Source organism: Anolis sagrei, chromosome 8 (genome assembly GCF_037176765.1).
Source record: "Anolis sagrei isolate rAnoSag1 chromosome 8, rAnoSag1.mat, whole genome shotgun sequence".
NCBI classification, from domain to species: domain Eukaryota; kingdom Metazoa; phylum Chordata; class Lepidosauria; order Squamata; family Dactyloidae; genus Anolis; species Anolis sagrei.
In genome coordinates this window covers 26,015,796-26,036,432 of record NC_090028.1, presented here as the reverse complement: position 1 = coordinate 26,036,432, position 20,637 = coordinate 26,015,796, and the positions used below count along the sequence as shown (strand labels likewise).

The 20,637-nt window shown below is 44.7% G+C and overlaps 1 protein-coding gene across 1 annotated transcript in view; it reads right to left on the bottom strand.

The window, feature by feature from the left end:
• Nucleotides 1–4,814: 4,814 nt before the first annotated feature.
• BANP (BTG3 associated nuclear protein) overlaps nucleotides 4,815–20,637 on the bottom strand; it is a 217,576-nt gene continuing 201,753 nt past the window's right edge. The window contains exons 12-13 of the mRNA XM_060788495.2: nucleotides 14,448–14,591; nucleotides 4,815–5,563 (exon numbers count right to left, since the gene is read on the bottom strand). Of these exons, the coding sequence (XP_060644478.1) occupies nucleotides 5,492–5,563; nucleotides 14,448–14,591 (216 nt within the window). The 3' untranslated portion in view covers nucleotides 4,815–5,491. The remainder of the gene's footprint in view (nucleotides 5,564–14,447; nucleotides 14,592–20,637) is intronic.

Genomic DNA, 20,637 nt, shown 5'->3' with positions numbered 1-20,637 from the left:
TAATCCAGGAATGGCACACTCTCTGCACAGATGGCCTTGCAGCTTATATAACCGAGGAACAGAACTTATACAATGATTCACATCTTCGCATGTTTACATCTTGAAGGTTTTTTTTTTTTTTAAACCTATTGAAATCTCCGGCAGAAGTCCTGTGGCAGCCAACTTGGGGGGTGCAAAATCCCATGACAAAGCACCAAGTGTGGACGACAGGCAGAAATCCCATGACCAACAGCTCTGTATCTGGACATCTTCTCAGGTCCCCCCCCCCTTTTTTTTTTTTTTTGCCCCTGACTAAAGTGCGTGATTTAGTACTGCCTGGAATCAAAGTCACCCTAAGGTAAAGGTTTCCCCTGACATTAAACCCAGTCATATCCGATTCTGAGGGTTGGTGCTCATCTCCATTTCTAAGCTGAAGAGACAGCATTGTCCGTAGACACCTCCAAGGTCATGTGGCCAGCATGACTGTATGGAGCACCATTACCTTCCCACAGCAGTGATACCTACTGATCTACTCACATTTGCATATTTTTGAACTGCAAGGTTGGAAGAAGCTGGGGCTAACGACGGGAGCACAGCACGCTCCCTGGATTCGAACCGCCAACCTTCCAATCAGCAAGTTCTGCAGCTCAGCGGTTTAATCTGCTGCTCCACCACGGCCTACCACAGAGTCCACTGCTTACCACAGAGTCGCCCTAGGGTTACTATATGTAGGAAATATCTAGGAAGATGTGATTTCTGCTCCTCCCAGTGAAATTTTCCTTCATTTCCCTACGTTTCTAGCATTGCATTTAGAAAGGGACCAAAGGAATGAAAACATTGCAAATGAGTCCTGGGTGTGAATGATTTTCAGCATTGTATTCTTTGCAATGCTAAAAATCTAGGAATTGCAGAAAAATTGTATTCAGGGGTCAGAATTGTTATTTTGGGTAGGAATGACTTCATTTCTTCTCCCGATAGCTGCACCGTCTTTGTGGTTATACTTTCATTTATAATTCTTTCACTTTCAACCACTTTGCAATTTGGAAAGACTAGCATTAATGTCTTAAATCGAATCACTTTCTCAATGAACAATTTAGGGGGAGAAAGGAAAGACAAACCTATTTTCCCCTTTCCAAATACATTTAATGATCCAGATTGTGTCTGCAATAGGGGAAAAAGTGCAAGATCTGAGAAAGAAGATGGAAAAATATGTTGGATAATTATTGGCTTCTTTGGCTTTCCGTACCTTGTTTTGCAACCTGGCTGCTTATATGGTTTTCCAATTGGTTCTCTTTTAGGGTTTGGGGCTTTACTTTTAAAAATCTGGAAGAGGTGGTTTCTGAAAGTAGCAGTTTCTCAACCAAGTGGTGGGGAATCTCTGCTCCGCCTCACCACTTATAACAGGGTCGGGCATGCAAACAATTATTCCTTTTGCCTGCCTTGAAAGGAGAGAGCCTGCTTTCCGACTGCAATTTCTCCGCATCAGCAAATAGATGCGGAGTTTCACATTTACATCATTTCGCCTGGTTGCAGGGCCTGGGTTTTCCTGGCAGGGAAGATGGAATTTCTCAAGCCATTCTTCCATCCAATTCCTTTGTTTTTGAGTCCCAAGGGCAAGTGACTGGATTCATGGTCAGGCAAGAAAAAGTGGAAGCGGGATGACAAGTCCAATCTCTTATTATGGTCAAGATTGCTCCTTAATTTATTACTAAGCCCGAGCTGGAAATGACAGAAACGTTATGACCACAACACATTCTCGTTTCCAACAAATGCTTGTAGCTCTTGGTTGCCATTTCCAATTATTTGAAGCTTGAATTCTTCTTGGAAGCCAAGATGACTCAACTGTGGCTGGATCTATACTGCCATAGCTTGATGTGGCTGGATCTACACAGCTTGGAACTGCATTATACTGCATTGGAGCCAGGCTCAGCACAGCAGGCTAAACAGCTGTGCTGCAGAAAAATCCTGCTGATCGAAAGATCAGCAGTTCGAGACCAGGTGGGGTGAGCACCCGCCGTTAGCCCCAACTCAACTGTCCACCTAGCAGGTTGAAAGCAGAAATGCGAGTAGATAAAATAGGTACCACTTTTAGCAGGGGAGGCAATAAAACAGTGGTTCTCAACCTGGGGTCCCCAGATGTTTTTGGCCTTCAACTCCCAGAAATCCTAACAGCTGGTAAACTGGCTGGGATTTCTGGGAGTTGTAGGCCAAAACACCTGGGGACCCACAGGTTGAGAACCACTGCAATAAAAGGTGCCATTAAAGCAGTGTTTCTCAACCTGTGTTGTGACATAGTTGCCAAGTTTGTTCAAACACTTATCATACCTCTGAACCAATTTTAAAATACCCTCTTCATAAAAACTTGCCACCTGCTCCGATAACCAAGAGTTCATTGTAATCAAAGAAGGGCGACCAGACGTCACGGCCATCTTTGAATTGTCGTACCCACCTTACGCACTTTGCTTTCACTCATAACAGTATCACCGTACACTTCACAAATCTGTCAATGAATTTCTGCAGCAGGCAGGTTCCTTGCTGACAAAAACCGTATCACTGAGCGAACCTCACATGCGGAGGGTGAGTTGATAGTCTTAAACATTTTTAAAGCACAGAACAGAACCGTACAGGTTAGCTACAGAGCGGAAACTGAGCACAGTTGTTCCCGAGGCATGCCGGTACACGACGCACGCGCTCGTTGCGGTATGGGCGCGAACTACCAGTGTCTACAACAAAACGGACCTTACTTTAAAAATACCCCTCGTAATATTATATTATATTGTAACCCCTGGCCTTTGATCTGTGGGGTCCCGCAAAGTTCCATTCTGTCTCCCATGCTTTTTTAACATCTACATGAAACCGCTGGGAGAGGTCATCCAGAGTTTTGGAGTTGGGTGCCATCTCTATGCAGATGACACGCAACTCTACTACTCTTTTCCACCTAATTCCAAGGAAGCCCCTTGAGTGCTGGATGAGTACCTGGCCGCTGTGGCTGTCTGGATGAGGAGGAACAAGCTGAGGATCAATCCCGACAAGACAGAGGTCCTCCTGGTCGATCGTAAACCGGATCGGGGTATAGGGTGGCAACCTGTGTTGGACGGGGTTGCACTCCCCCTGAAGTCACAGGTCCGCAGTCTGGGTGTCCTCCTGAACTCATCACTGACGCTTGAAGCTCAGGCGTTGGCGGTGGCCGGGAGGGCCTTTGCACAATTAAGACTCGTGCGCCAACTGTGACCGTACCTCTTGGAGGAGGATCTGGCCAGGCTGGTCCATGCCTTCGTCACCTCCAGATTGGACTACTGTAATGCACTCTACATGGGGCTGCCCTTGAAAACGGCCCGGAAATGTCAGTTGGTTCAATGGGCGGCTGCCAGGTTGTTAACTGGTGCTCTGGAGAGGCCCTGCTCGCGCTCCCACCTTCATTGTAGGTGTGATTGGTGGGGACGAGGGAGAGGGCCTTCTCGGTGGTGGCCCCTCGACTCTGGAACTCACTCCCCAAAGACATTAGGCATGCCTCAACTCTGGCAGTCTTTAGGAGGAGCCTGAAAACATGGTTGTTCCAGTGCGCCTTCCCAGAATAAGGAAACTCCCAGCAATATGTCCCTAAATGCACTTTATCAATGATCTAGGATTGTCTGCACGCCCTTTCCTCTCCGAAATTCTATCCTACCTTTGTGACCGCAGTTCTATTTTTTGTTTGTTTGCCCTTGCAAATCAGTCTTCGGGGGGAAAGAATATAAGGATAGTGAATATTCCTAAATTACAAACGGATAAAAATACACATTCTGGACAGAAAACATTAGCAAATAGGATAGGCAGAAAGAAGAGACAATGGTGGTTTTATCTCCTTGAAAAGAAACTGCAAAATGAAACTAAAGTGATGGTTTTTAAGCAACTTTTAATGTGAATATAAGTGATTTTAATGTTTGTATATATTTATGGTTTTATGTCCCGGCATTGAATGTTTGCCGTATATATGTTGTGCTCTGCCTTGAGTCCCCTGCAGGGTGAGAAAGACGGAACACAAATGTTTTAAATACAATAAATAAATAAAAGTGAGAGGAAGAGATTGCTTCCTGAAAAGAAGACCATCAAAAGCATTCTAGTCAGCAGTAGGTGTGGAAAAAGATCTTGGAGTCCTTGTGGACAACAAGTTAAACATGAGCCAAGAATGTCATGCAGCAGCTAAAAAAAATCCAATGAGATTTTGGCCTGCATAAATAGGAGTCTAGTGCCTAAATTCAGGGAGGTGATGCTACCCATGCTCTATTCTGCCTTGGTCACACCACACCTGGAATTCTGTTTCCAGTTCTGGGCACTACAATTGAAGGGAGATGTTTACAAGCTGGAATGTGTCCAGAAGAAGGTGACTCAAAGAATCAAGGATCTGGAGAACAAGCCCTATGAGGAACGGGTTCAAGAGCTGGGCCTGTTTAGCCTGAAGAAGAGAAGGCTGAGAGGAGACATGATGTCATGGATTATAATGTGAGGGCAAATCCTAGGGAGGAGGGAGCTTGTTTTCTGCTGCCCTGGAGACTAGGATGCAATGTAATAATGGCTTCAAACTACAGGAAAGGAGATTCCACCTGAACATTAGGAAAAACTTCCTGACTGTAAGGAGAGCTGTTCAGCAGTGGAACTCTCTCTCTGGCTCAGAGAGTGGTCGAGGGAGGCTCCTTCTTTGGAGGCTTTGAAACAGATGCTAGATGGCCATCTGTCGGGGGTGCTTTGAATGCGATTTTCCTGTTTCTTGGCAGAATGGAGTTGGACTGGATGGCCTACCAGGTCTCTTCTAATTCTATTATTCTAGACCAAAGATGGGCAAAAGAAAGACAGACTTCATAAATACACATTTATTTCTTTAGAAATGCATAATTACAGTGTTGAATAGTCTTTTCTTTCCTCTTTAGAAAAATCGTTAGTTAACGTAACAAAAAAAGGGCAAAGGTTGTGTTTGTACATGAGTGTTCTCTCTTGCAAATACTTGATAATTATACTGAAAAAAGCAGCAAAAAAGCGTAACTTGAGTGATAACAGGCTCCCCACCTCTCCCTATTCATTCCTTAAATGCATCTTTCTCTCTGTCAATATAAACATAGCAATTTTTTAAAAAATCCTTCTCTCAAATGACAAAATATACTTTCACTCTTGATTTTTTTTCTCAGTGTGTTGCTGCAAGGCAGGCAGGGAAGGGATCTACAGGGAGAGACAAAGTGGCGGGGCGTCAATTCAAAGTTCTTGTCTTTCGGCAAGATTGGTTTGAGTTTTTTTCTTCAGGAGGGACCAAACCTGTTGAGGAGTCCTTTGGTCTGGAGTGAATGGGATGCCCAGGACGCAAGGCCTTTCCTATGGCACCTGTTTGTGTGCTAGGCCCGAACCATGAAATCACTGGAGGTTGAAGGAGAGCATCTGTGTCCAGGCTGAGAAGCTACATACTTGCTTGTCTTCTTGGAATATTTAGCTGCCAAGGCATGGAGTCCATATAGCTGCTCCTCTTTGTCCTGCTGACTCTGTTTCACTGGATCTGAATGGCTCCATGGTCTATCTGCATTTCTGGCTGGATGGCTGTTGGAAGAGAATCTGGATTCTGTAGTGGAGAGAAACAGAGGAGAATAATTTAATATAGGACAGTTTAGCATCAGGAGAACCTGGAGACGGTGGACTTCAGATAACAGTCATATAACTGGAAAGGATCTCAATAGCCATCTAGTTCACAACTTCTGCCCTACAAGAAGACACAACTAAAGCACTCCCAAACAAAGGCCACACAACATCTGTATAAAGACCTCCAAGAAAGGAAGGAGGAGGCGAAGCAAGAGGGAGAGCAAGAAGAATGGGAAGTCCACCGCCCCCTATGCAGTCTATTCCAATGTTGAACCGTTCTTAGAGTCAAGAAGTGTTTCTCAAAGACCTTCTGCCTCACAAGAAGGCACAACTAAAGCACTCCCAAACAAAGGCCATCCAACATCTGTATAAAGACCTCCAAGAAGAGAAGGGGGAGAAGGAGAAGCAAGAGCAAGAGCAAGAGCAAGAAAAATGGGAAGTCCACCACCCTCCAATGCAGTCCATTTCAATGCTGAACAGTTCTTAGCGTCAAGAAGTGTTTCTTAATGGCCTTCTGCCTTACAAGAAGACACAACTAAAGCATCCCCAAACAAAGATCATCCAACATCTGTATAAAGACCTCCAAGAAGAGGAGGAGAAGCAAGAGGAAGAGCAAGCAGAATGGGAAGTCTACCACCCTCCAATGCAGTCTATTCCAATGTTGAGCAGTTCTTAGAGTCAGGAAGTGTTTCTTAATAGCCTTCTGCCTTACAAGAAGACACAACTAAAGAATCCCCAAACAAAGATCATCCAACATCTGTATAAAGACCTCCAAGAGGAGGAGGAGAAGAAGCAGCAACAGCAAGAAGAACGGGAAGTCCACCACTCTCCAATGCAATCCATTTCAATGTTGAACAGTTCTTATAGTCAAGAAGTGTGTCTTAATGGTAAAGGTGGGAATCTGTCCTTATCATTTGAACCCACCGATCCATAAGCTCGCTCTATATTTTACATGAGATTCCACCAGGTCTTTAAATGCTGCAAGACCCCGTATCTGCAGAATCTTTATTTGTAGTATCATTTACCTGCACATGGGGGGAAATGTCTCTCTAGGCCAGTGTTTCTCAACCTTGGGAGCGGGACCCTGGGGGGGGGGGTCACAAGGGGGTATCAGAGGAGTCGCCAAAGTACATCAGAAAAGACATATTTCTGGTGGTCTTAGGAACCCCTTTGGCAGAGAAGGCTGAAGATCTCTCTGCCTGTCCTTCTCTTCCTTGTTGGAAACAGATGGCGAATCCTCCCACCAAAAGCCCTCCTGCGCTGTGATTGGCCAGCCTCTCAGTCAAGGGGAGGGCTCCAAGCAGGGAGCAGGCATGCTCGGCACATGGCAGCGTGATATGCATGTGAGGTTGAGGAAGAGCGAGCATGCTGGAGGGAGGCTTGTGCCAATGAGTCCCTTCAAGGCATGTGGGTTCTGTATGGAAGTTTGGCCCAATTCTATCGTTGGTGGGGTTCAGAATGCTCTTTGATTGTCAGTGAATTATAAATCCCAACAACCACAACTACCAAATTACAAAATCAATCCCCCCAACCCCACCAGGATTCAAATTTGGGCATATCGGACAGTTGTGCCAAATTTGGCCCAGCGAATGAAAATACATCCTGCATATCAGATATTTATATTGCAATTCATAACAGTAGCAAAATTTACAGTTATGAAGTAGCAATGGAAATAATTTTATGGTTGGGGGTCAGAACAACATGGAGAACTGTATTAAGGGGTTGTGGCATTAGGAAGGTTGAGAAACACTGCTCTAGGCATTTTGTGGTTACTCTAGGCTGTTCTATGCTATGCTTCTCCCATAAGTTACCATACAGTTGGGTTGGAGTACCTAGAACAGTCCTAAAAAAGATATCTCTCTTGGAAAACTACTCTGACACCACTCTAAGATATACTGGGACTGGAAGAGAAGTGATTTAGTGGCGTTCAGTCGTATCCCTGGGGCTTTTTTCCTACAGAGATCATTCTTTTTTTGGTTAAAACTATGATAAGGATTCCCTTAGACCCTAGCATTATTTCAAGGGTTCTTCCAAGGTAAAAAGTTTGAGAAAGGTGGCTTTATGAGTGTTTGGTCCAATGGTTCGTGGCTTTAAAAGTTTTGCTTTCAAAGATAGTTCTAGAGCCCCAAGAAGAAGCCTTGCTGTTTTCCTGCCTAATATTTTTTGTATTTGTGGTAAATGATTGCTTATTAATATAGGAGGCCTCTGCCAAGTTCAAAACGGCAAGGCTTTGTTCTGCAATTAAGGTCAGGCACTTTGCAATGCGTTACTGCCTCCCTCTGTCTGTTCTCCTGCCAGTAATAACATGTTGCTACAGACTCCCAATCCTATATCCACCCCTCTTCCCTATTTTACAGGTCACTTCTCTCTGTGTGTTTAATACAGTCACCAATAAGGTCATTTGCAAGAGCCATTTGTCTGGGACTCCCCAGACACCTGGAGAAAGAATCCGCCTCAAAGGCCCAGCAAAGTTCTCTTAATGATTCCAGCATTTAGCCAGATGCAGAAGGCTTTCCAGCGGAAGCCATTTCCCCTCTTGCCGGTTTCAGCGGGGAGAAGGAAAAACAAATCCTGTGTGGTATTCCAATGTTATTACTGTAATTTAACATGTCAGGAACCATTACGACTTCTGTAAGGAAAGAATGCAATCAGCGCAGGAAAGTAAACAAGGGGGTCGGCGGAGTGGTGAGCTGGCATCTGTTCGCGCCTGGAGCAATCTCTTTCCATGCCCTGTTACAAGCCAACTCCCCCTTCGATGCCCAAATTCTGCCTCTGTGGGCATCAACTCTGGTTCTTGAGTGGATGGGTGTCAATGCCTATGAATTGCACTAGATCTGGGAAACTGGAGAAACATAAACCAACCAGACGTCTCACCATGACTGGCAGTGTTTCTCAACCTGGGGGTCGGGACCCCTGGGCGGAGCTGTGAGGGGGTGTCAGAGGGGTCGCTAAAGACCATCAGAAAACACAGTTGGTCATGGGGTTTTTGTGTGGGAAGTTTGACCCAATTCTATCTTTAGTGAGGTTTAGAATGCTCTTTGATTGTAGGTGAACTATAAATCCCAGCAACTACAACTCCCAAATGTCAAGTCTATTTTCCCCAAACTCCACCAGTGTTCACATTTGGACATATTGAGTATTCGTCCCAAGTTTGGTTGATATCCATCATTGTTTGAGTCCAAATTTCCCTCTGGAGTTTCTACAAGTCCAAAACTCAAGGTCAATGCCCACCAAACCCTTCTAGTATTTTCTGTTGGTTATGGGAGTTCTGTTTGCCAAATTTGGTTCAAGTCCATTGTTGGTGGAGTTTGAGTGTAGGAGAGCTATACATCCCAGCAACTATAACTCCCAAATGACAAAATCAATCTCCCCCAACCCTACCAGTATTCAAATTTGGGGGTATCGGATATTTGTGCCCAATTTAGTCCAGTGAATGAAAACACATCCTGCATATCAGATATTTATATGATGATTCATAACAGTAGCAAAAAGACAGTTATGAAGTAGCAATGAAAATAATTTTAAGGTTGGGGGGTCACCACAACAGGAGGAACTGTATTAAGGGGTCAAAGCACTAGGAAGGTTGAGAAACACAGGTCTATAGAATCTATGCAGCCTGACACCACCAACGCCATGAAGGAGTAGCTTCGTAAGAAGCATTTCAAGGTCCTGGAGTGGCTTAGCCAGTCTCCAGATCTCAACCGTATAGAAAACCTTTGGAGGGAGTTGAAAGTCCGTGTTGCCAGTGACAGACCCAAAACATCACTGCTCTTGAGGAGATCTGCGTGGAGGAATGGGCCAACTTACCAGCAACAGTGTGTGCCAACCTTGTGAGGACTTACAGAAAAGGTTTGACTTCTGTCTTTGCCAATAAAGGATGTATAACAAAGTACTGAGAAGAACTTTTGTTATGGACCAAATACTTATTTTCCACCATTATTTGCAAATAAATACATTAAAAATCAGACAATGTGATTTTCTGGGTGTGTTTTCTCATGTTGTCTCTCATAGTTGAGGCCTACCTATGATGTCAATTACAGGCCTCTCTCATCTTTTTAAGTGGAAAAACTTGTACAATTGGTATCTGACTAAATACTCCCCCCCCCCCCCCCCACTGTAATTATGTTGGGCCAAATGCTCGCTCCCGAACCAAGTTTTCCACTTGTTTGCAAACTGACAGGAGGGAAGGGGCTGATTGAATCCCACTAGGATTGAAGAAGAGGGTGGACAAGATGTAAAGTGTACAGAGGGCAACCAAAATGGTCTAAGGCAGTGGTTTTCAACCTGTGGGTCCCAAGGTGTTTTGGCCTACAACTTCCAGAAATCCCAGCCAGTTTATCAGCTGTTAGGATTTCTGGGAGCTGAAGGCCAAAGCACCTGGGGACCCACAGGTTGAGAAGCATTGGTCTAAGGTCTGGACACAATAAATCCCGATAAGGAGTGGCTTAGGGAGCGTAATATGTTTACCTTGGAGAAGAGAAGGTCGAGAGGGAATGTGAGAGCCATATGCAAATATTGGCAAGGATGCCATATTAAGGAGGGGGCAAGCTTGTTTTCTCGTCTCCGGAGACAAGATATAGAACAATAGGTTCAAACTGCAGAAAAAGAGATTCCACCAGAACATTAGAAAGAACTTCCTAATGGCAAGAGCTATTTAACTTTGGAATATGGTGCTTGGAAGTGTTTTGGAGTCTCTTTCTCTAGAGCTGGATGGACATCTATTGGGAGGGCTTTGCATGGGAGGAAAGCATTGAGACTGGAAAATTAATGAAAGGCCATACTTGGCATGCTCTCCCTTGAGCTTACCAAATTCATGTCACATCCTTTATTTATATTGGCTCCTTCGTTGGGTTTTGGAGATGGACTCACCAGTCGCAGCGAACCTATTTCTAACCCCATCTACATTTTTTTACACACACACCTTCCTATAAGTTTCCACATTCCTTTCAGTTTATCTGCAGTATGGTATAACCCTCTGTGGTTAACCACAATATTAAAAGCTAACACAGTGCAAAGGGTCTGAAAGAGAGCAATTCCGCTCTCGCTGCCAACCAACGATGTGGGGGAGAAATGGAGAGATTTATTGCTGGATTTCAAAACCAATGGCCAGCTCTTGTCAAAATCTGAGCAGTCAAGAAGGGGAGGATGAAGCCACAGGCAAGGTGGACACACAGACATCTCATTTTGGAGTCCAGGGAAGGCCACTTAAAGAGGAATTTGGAGAGAGGAAGAGAACTGGAAGCAGCCACCAAAGAGGTCCTCTCATGAGGTATTTTCATCTGACATCCGTCAGAAAGTAGCAGCCAGTAAAGAAAGGACCAAGGCATTGATATCTCCAGCCCATCCTCCGTTCGGATATCAGCCAGCAAGCCAATGCCTTGAATCAAGAAATAGCTTTTTAAGATCTACAGAGATATTCGCGGGAAGACCTCAGCAAGTGAGTGTCCAAAAGTGGTTGGTGAAACCCCAGAACCTCAATCAGTGGCTTTTTATTTTTTGCCGTGTCAGGAGCAAGTCGCTTCTGGTGTGAGAGAATTGGCCATCTGCAAGGATGTTGCCCAGGGCACTCCTGAATGATTTAATGTTTTTATCATCCTTGTGGGAGGCTTCTCTCATGTCCCCGCATGAGGAGCTGGAGCTGATAGAGGGAGCTCATCCGCCTCTCCCCGGATTCGAACCTGCAACCTGTCGGTCTTCAGTCCTACCGGCACAGGGGTTTAACCCACTGCACCACCGGGGGCTCAGTGGCTGAGACCGATGAGAAACTCCCTCCTGGGCACACAGAAGAGTGGACGACCTGGAAGGCATTGAACAGGCTACGCTCTGGCACCACGAGATGCAGAGCTAACCTTAAGAAATGGGGCTACAAAGTGGAGTCCACAACATGCGAGAGAGAAGAGCAACACACAGATCACTGACTACAATGCAACCAGAGCCCTGCCACATGCACAATGGCGGACCTTCCCACAGTAACATCAGAGGCACTCGAAGGGGCCAGCTTCTGCTCAAAGGAAATCTAGTATCATGCCAAGTATTTAACTTTGTGGTTTTTTAAAAATACATTATAATTGTATTCTAGATTCCCTTCTGACATGATAAATAATAATCAGACCAAGAGAAAACCCTCCTTCAAAGATCTTAAACCTTTAACTGGCTCTTATAGGAAGATATGTTTTTTCTAAGATTTAGGTCATACTGGGGTTTATAGGCAACAAATAGTACTTTGAATTCTGACCCAAAAACAGATCAGTAGCTGGTGAAGCTGTGTAATAACTGCAGCTGTATATATGAGCCCCTGGTGGTGCAGCAGGTTAAACCACTGAGCTGTCAAACTTGCTGATGGTTGGTGGTTCAAATCCAGAGAGTGGGGTGAGCTCCCACTGTTAGCCCAGTTTCTGCCAACCTAGCAGTTTGAAAACATGCAAATGTGAGTAGATCCATAAGTATGATTCCATGCAGTCATGACCTTGGAGGCGTCTATGGACGACACTGGCTCTTTGGCTCAGAAATGGAGATGAGCACCACCCCCCTGAGTCAGACACAACTACACTTAATGTCAGGGGGAAACCTTTACCATCATATATATATATATATATATATAGAGAGAGAGAGAGAGAGAGAGAGAGAGAGAGAGAGAGAGAGCCTACAAAACGTCTCAAAATGAAGAAAATATGCAAGTAAAGAGCATTCATTTCATCTATACAGACCTGGATCCAATTCTTACTCCCAAATAGAACAGATTTACCAAATGAATGGAATATACATAGTGGTTAGTGTATCCAAGTTTCCACTGGACCTTCTTCAATTGGAAGTGATAAACTGGTCATAAGATAGGCGTGTTATCTTCCACAGAAACAGACCTGACATTGTTGGACTCAGCAACAGGAAAGGCAAGGGTCCATGAATCAAGGTTTGAGTATTTAAGGAGAAATTGTATACAGAGAGCCATGGTGGTGTGGTGGTCTGGACCTTGTATGTCTTTTTCAGATCTATCTATCGATCTATGCTGCCAAGTGTTTTGCAGAGAAAGGTGCAACAGATATACCTAGTACATTCCAAGTCACCTGAACATGGTGCTGTCCCTGTCTCATTGAATTATAAATCATGTCAAGATGAACCATGTTTGCTAGCCAAACAGATGGAATGCCCTTTACCAGAGACTACACACAGAGATGCCAAATTCCCAAAAGAAGGGCCAGGAAATACGAGGCCTTTGGCATCCAGGACCTGCTCCTCTCCCCCTCAGCCCCTAGTCATACACTGCAAAGTTATAATTTAGAGAGAGAGGCACCTCGAGTTGGCAAACAAGCCAAGATGTGTGTTAAGGAAAGGGGAACCGTTCAAACTTAAATAATGGAACAGGCTGTTCTGAGCCAATGGTTGCAGCCAGGTTAGAAATAGCAGGGGCTGGGAATGGAAAAGCTGACTCCCTGACCTCTAGGAATGGAGCAATAGTGTATCAGCAACACAACAGTTAGGCCGGGTGCCCATCACTCATTGTGGGCCACAACTGGTGAGCTCATCTAGGCCGCATCAAGGTCCCAGAAAGACTGAGAAGGGGAGAGAGATGGGGTCCATATCCCTTTTGATTCCAAAGCCAAACCTTTTCCCCTCCTTGGCTAAGGAAAAGTACAGGCCGTTCTTGGGCCGGAGAGTTGCCAAGCCCCAGAGTGACTCATCTGGGGCTGACTTGGTTTTCTGGCGCTGACCCCTGGCACACTTGACCCTGACTCTGGCTCGCTTGGGGGGAGAAAGCAGCTCTGGCCATCTGGGGTGCTGAGGCTGAAACCAGAGGTGGCCACAGACTCTGGTGCAGAGCCAAAGCTGTTGGGACATCAATGGCCACTCATGGTGAGTGCATCATGGCACCATCTTCTGAACATGGGAACATGCCCTTGACTTGCACTTCTTGGAGAGCCAGACAGTAGCAGCATAGGATGAGCCAGGCACAAGCTCATCCTGTTCTTGAATCAGGCCAACAATAGAGAAACCCCATCCGACTTGGGCTGTTGTGTTGGAAACACTGGTCCAAACTCTGAAGCACATCCTCTAACTCAAATGTTCCTAACCACTGGTCCCTCAGATGCTTTGGACATCTCCAACTCCCAAATCCTCTTGACCATGAGCCACGCTGTTAGTGGTGGGACTTCTTGGAGTTGAAGACCAAAGACAGAGAACCACCATTCTAACTTATGATTATAAGAGTCATAAGTAAAACATTTAAACTTCAGATTCTAACATGGGCCTCGAAGCCACCACGTTCATGGGTGATGTCAATTTCTGGGCATTTTTATTGCATCTATCCCAAGGAATTCCTAAGTGGAAGCCACTATGTGGCTGTAAAAAGCATGGAATTTGGTTTCCGGAGATTATCAGCTTCTATAAACATACAAAAGACAACTATCTTGCACTGATGGTTGTAAAAAAAACCCTTTAAAAAGCAGAGTGGTGTCTGAAGAAATATTAGGACGCATAGAGCAGTGATCAGTGGAGGAGGCTTCCTTGTTTTTCTTGACCCTCCCTATAGTTAAGGAAACAATCAAGTTAATTTTTGCAAAATAAGCAAATATACACATGTGGTATTTTTGGGTTACAGACTCCAGAGCTCCGGTTTTACTAACATAGAATTTGGTTTCAAGCCCTGACCACAGCCCTTCAGCCTTACTTACATCATAGGCTAAGTCCACCAAGAACATATGCCTGGGGGGAGAAACTCATGGCATTGTATTGACAGGACGGAGACACTTTTACAAGAACGAAGGAGAATTACAGGCCTGGAAGGAGACAAGCGCCGGAGGATGGCACCACAGCTGCTCTGACAGCTCCCAAGCGTGATTCTCTTTAGAACAGAGGGAGGATCTACGTACTTGACTGGCGGCCGAGTGGTCCGTCACGGGGGCCAGCTGGACGTACTGGACTTGGATGTCGCTCCCTTGGAGCGGAGATCCATCAACGCCACCAGCTGCGGGGTCCGAAGAGGCAACGGCAATGAGCTGAGCCCCTTGTAGCACCTGCAGCAGGGAAACCGACAGAGAAAGAAAGAGAACAGACATAATTGCAAAGGCATCATGGAACATCTGGAAGACCACAAACAGATACAATCCCACAAAATCTCAAACAGCGATTGCATTTGACCACAAGAGCTCCCAGAAGGTTTGGGAGGGGTGTGGACAGATATGGTTTGATAGACCATCCGCCCCAGAGGAAAAATAAATTCTCCTCGGCTCTACAGGCATTCCATGCTTGGTCCTCTTAAGGTCCAAAACCCATAACTTTTTGAGATTTTGTGCAGAAATTGTAATTTCTGGGCCAGTTGTTGTCAAGGTTTTTGGATTCCCGCTCACAGAGACCTCAGTCAAGGATTCTGGGAGTCAATATCCAAAACATCTGGAGGGCCATAGATCCAGAACCAAATATCGCTGAAATGTGCAGATTCTTAAAGCAAGTTGCATCTTTCATTTGCATACACAGGGCATAATTCAACAATACTTCAACATATTCCATTAAGAACAATAAAACAATCTTATGGCACTGAAAGACCAACTCAGTCATAACCTTCAACTGGTAAAGAGGCAATACTTAATATGGAATGATTTTTTTTCTTTGCCAACTATTAGACTTGAAATAAATGCACTTGGGCCACTTGGCCGCCCTGAGTCCCCCCTCTGGGGGTGAGAAGGGCTGGGTGCAAGTATATGAAATAAATAAATTGTTGATGAGTCTTAAGTAGATCCATTGACTTGCTTGTTGGATGGAAAGTCAACCTTTAGTACAGTGGTCCTCAACCTGTGGGTCCCCAGATGTCTTGGCCTACAACTCTCAGAAATCCCAGCCAGTTTACTGGCTGTTAGGAGTTCTGGGAGTTGAAGGCCAAAACATCTGGGGACCCACAGGTTGAGAACCACTGCTTTAGTAGATTCCACTGATTCATAGAATCATAGAGATGGAAGAGACCTCGTGGCCCATCCAGTCCAACCCCATTCTGCCAAGAAGCAGGAAAATTGCATTCAAAGTACCCCTGAGAGATGGCCATCCAGCCTCTGCTTAAAGGCCTCCAAAGAAGGAGCCTCCACCACACTCCGGGGCAGAGAGTTCCACTGCTGAACAGCTCTCACAGTCAGGAAGTTCTTTCTCATGTTCAGGTGGAATCTCCTTCCCTGTAGTTTGAAGCCATTGCTCCACTGCATCCTAGTCTCCAGGGCAACAGAAAACAAGCTTGCTCCCTCCTACCTATGACTTCCCCTCACATATTTACACATGGCTATCATGTCTCTTCTCAGCCTTCTCTGCTTCAGGCTAAACATGCCCATCTCTTTAAGCCACTCCTCATAGGGCTTCGTCTCCAGACTCTTGATCATTTTTGTTCGTTGGATTCAACTCCTAACTATAATGAGAACTAATACTATGATTTAGTTCCATGCCTTCCATTGCCTCCATAAGAATCCCACTAGTTCAGTGGTTCTCAACCTGTGGGTTCCCACATGTTTTGGCTTTCAACTCCCAGAAATCCTAACAGCTGGCAAACTGGCTGGGATTTCTGGGAGTTGTAGTCCAAATCACCTGGGGACCCTCAGGCTGAGATCCACTGAGAACCATTCACAGCAAGTTTGAATAAGTTACCCACCTATTCTTATCAGAGACCACTGATAGAGTACCATTTAGCCAACGAAGCCAGGCCAATCTTGTGTTTTCATGGCCAAAGAAAACATATGAATTGCATGTTATCATAATCCTGACAATCTGAGAATGACTTTCAAAAGCAAGAATATGTAATTCCTAAAAACTCTATGGGTGATTTAATTGCACTCTAACAATAACTTTTTTCTTATTGTTTTGTGTTTTTAACTGTATCTCTTTCAATTTTTGGGTCCCATCCTGAATTCTTGTATTGGGCAAAAGGAAGGAAATAAATGAATAAATCATAATAAGGTAGCCACTCTTCTAATACGAGGAAAGTTTTGAACTGAAAATGCTGCTACTACGTGAAATATAAGCCCATAAAGTTGTTGAAATGTGCCAATTCTTTCTTTTATTCCTTTCTTTAAAAAAAAGAATCACAACCTTTAACAATTCATAAAGTCTTGGAATTTGGAATACCTTTTCGTGCAAGTCAGCATAAAGCGTTCCTAAAACAGAACTTCCTTTCTTTCCCTTTCTGTCATTACGGCTGCACTGTGTCTCAGTGAATTTCCCCAAAAAAGAAAGCCTCTCACATAAAACCTTTTGTTTCCAAGCTCTGAAAATCTTGGTCCAAACCTTGAAATAAGCGAACTGGTCAAAGACATCTGAGTAAACAGGCTTTCCCCCCCCTGCCCTTCCAGAAAAGAATGCCACAATTTTTCCATCTGACTCCATCTCTGTGGGTAAGATGCTGATTCGATCCCTTCGGCTTTTATTTAAATGCCAAAAAGACGGGCAATTATTGAAACAAGAAAGGTTGGCTTTCTTTTAAAAATATTCTCCAACCAAAGAAAACAAACTGACTAAATTCTGGGAGGAGAAAAAAGCAAGATACCTTGGTCACACCCAGACACTAGAAACGTACATTCCCAAATGATCATTGAAAGAGTCTCCTTCTTTGCGGTGCAGAGTCTTGTAAACTATCTTTGTTTAAGACACACAGATAGAACACTGGGATCAAGGGAAGATCTGGGAGATTAGGGGCCATAATGGTAAAGCTTGAAAGAGAGCAGAGAAAGGGTTCAAGGTAAGATCTGGGGGATTCGAGGTCATCATAGGTAGAAGTAAGGTACAATCAGAGTGGGGAATGTATGGTAGAAGAAAGCCTACCACAGAGACTGGAAAGCTTACGTTTTGGACTACAACACACACACAAAAACAAACCATAGGTTGTTCTAGAGCATCCAACATGATACAATGGGTCCTTGGTATCCGTTGGGGTTTGCTTCTAGGACCCCTGTGGATACCAAAATACGCAGATGCTCAAGTCCTATTATACACAATACCATAGTAAAATGGCTCCCTTTATATAAAATGACGGACAAATTAAACGAGTGATGGAGTGTTGGAGGATCTGTGAAATTGTGGGAGGCCAGGGAAGGGTTTGCCCACACATCAGTGTAAACCAGTGTTTCCCAACCTTTATTTTTACCAGAGGCTACTTTGACCAGGGACCACTTGACCAGGAACCACTCTCCACCATTGGTACTAAACGGGTTATGAATCAGTTGTTGGTCAACTTTAGATTCAGTTTGGTAATTTGGGGTGCTGATTCAGAAAACTGTATTGGATAGAGCACATCAGCTCTCGTTTCTGATACAGAACACATGCCATCCAGCAGTTCCGTCTGCTCACCCACAGAAAAACCTATTTAATAATCTATAGCTGATGTGGTAGTAGTAATCTTGTGTGAGCAGTCAGCCTCTCTCCCCCCCCCCCCCAACATCCCCGTTGCCTCGGCACTATAAGAGGGTTTCGCAAGACCAGTCGCTCTTGTTGCCATGTGGTGTCAAGGCAACGATGTAGTAATGATGAGGTCATGGATCATCTTTTCGTTCTTGAGGACCACAGATAGGTAACCACTGATGTAAACCTTGGCCCAAAGCAAAATCAAGTTCTGCTTTTCAGATTTTTCCTCTGAATATTTTCAAGCCACAGCTACTTGAACCTGTGAAAGGAGATTCCACCTGAACATTAGGAAGAACTTGCTGACTGTGAGAGTTGTTTAGCAGTGGAACTCTCTGCCCTAGAGTGTGGTGGAGGCTCCTTCTTTGGAGGCTTTTAAGCAGAGGCTGGGTGGCCATCTGTTGGGGGTGCTTTCAATGTGATTTTCCTGCTTCTTGGCAGAAGGGGGTTGGGCTGGATGGCCCACGAGGTCTCTTCCAACTTTAGGATTCTATGATTCTGTGAAAAAAAACCCCATGAAAATGGAGGGCCAACTCTATATAGTTCTCCCATGATGTAGATTCATATGAAACCGACATGCTGAACGGGCGAAATAGTTTGCTTACAGTACAAATTCCAAACTTGTTTGTAAGTAAACTGAAGATATAACAAGTGGAATGTGCAGCATGATTAATGGGTGCTCCCCCCTTCCACCTCTATCCCTGCGGGAAAATGTATTATTTATTGGCTGGGGATTCTTAAAAGATAGATCCTTGTGGTTTAGGAGATTAAGCAAACGCTCGCTGGACAAATGGAGGGAGCAGCGAAGGACATGCCTCTTCATTAAAACATTTGTCTGCGGCGCAGTTAGAGAAGCAGGGAGCAAGTTCGCCATGTACAGATTGTAATCTAATTTATTTTACAGCTACTATTCAAAACGACTGCCGCGCCTGTGGAATTATTACGGAGAAGAGATAAAAACATTGGGAGAAAAATATACTACTTTTCTCCCCAACTCATCCTTTTAGTGCCGAAGAATTTGGAAAGGGAGCCAATATAGCCTTGCAGTGTATTATTTTTAAATTGATCGAGCCAAAGCGTGGGCCAACCCAGACTCAGTCACAGCCCAGTGCATTTGGTTCCCTTCCAGTTGGCACAGGAACCTCAATTTTTCCTTATCAAATGACAGAGAGGACCTTCTGTGCGGTCCAAAGGCATCGCGAAACCAACCAGCCATACAGCCTCTAGCAGACAATGCAAACAAGAATGCAGAGAGGGGTTGAGGCTTTGAGAAGCAACAGAATTGTTGTCAGAGCTGTGCAAAACGCCTCAGTCTTTTAAACTGTATTTTTACGGGGCATTGATTAAATATGGTTGCATCACACAATGGCAGGTAACCTGCTTGTACTCAATGCCAGGTCTTCAGCAGGGAAAATGCTCCCTTCTTCCAGATTGTTTTGGATCAGAACTGGAGAGCAAATGGTTGGTGCTGTCTGCTTACAAATTCTCCATGGGTGCAGTTCTTAAACGCATTCCAGTTGGGGAAAATCACTATTATTTATAATAGGAAGCATGTTTGTCAAAGTGGCAGCTCAGTCTTTCCAAGTGTGTTGTCCTCAACCCCATTCAATGGAGGCCTTAAATCTGTCAGGACGTAATTTGCTTTACCTCCGCATAGGCGAATTTGGTGTAGACTTTCTTTCCTGGATGCCTTAGCCAAAACAAAGTGAAAACTGAAACCTGTTTAAACTCTACCAAGAGGGACAACGGAAAACCAATAATTTTGCAGAGCGCTTCCATTCTCTTGACTGTTTCCTGGCACAATGAAGGTTGCCACTCCTTGCTGCCCAAGCTTATCATCTGCTTTTAGTTTCTACATGAAGCCTTAATAGAGATTGCTTTGGTAACGTCTTACTCTCAGTACACCTGTCAATCAGAGGAAACATGAAGCCCATCATGTGATGGCTGAAGATACAAAACTAATGGAAAATGCCTATTTGGGGCAATTACGGCCAACCTGAGCCAGACCCAGCTTCTGGCAAGCCGTGATTGTTTGTATTTAAACCATATGCAGCCTTCAAGCAACAATCTTTCCTATATTGCAATCCTGATGGAGAAATTTTTTTCCATCGATGATAATAACGGAATGTGTAGTCCCTGAATGCATCCCTGACTCCGGATGTTACTAAACTTGAATTGTTGAGTTGACAGCAATCAGTCTAGGAAGCAATACTTGACATGCTGTCAACAAGCCCAAATGTTTTTATTCTATGCCATCGTTGCTTCAAATGGTGGCCTATGGAAGGAAGATACAGAATGGGGGATGCCTGGCTCAACAGCAGTACGTGTGAAAAAGATCCTGGAGTCCTGTGGGCAACAACGTAAACATGAACCAACAATGTCATGCGGCAGCAAAAAAAGCCAATGGGATTTTGACCTGCATCAACAGGAGTCTAGTGTCTAAATCCAGGGAAGTCTTGCTACCCCTCTATTCTGCCTTGGTTAGACCACACCTGGAATCACACTGTGTCCAGTTCTGGGTGCCGCAACTGAAGTGAGAGGATGACTCTAAGCTGGAATGTGTCCAGAGGAGGGTGATTCAAAGGATCAAGGGTCTGGAGAACAAGCCATATGAGAAGTGGCTTCAAGAGCTGGGCATGTTTAGCCTGCAGAAGAGAAGATGGAGAGGAGACATGATGGTCATGTATAACT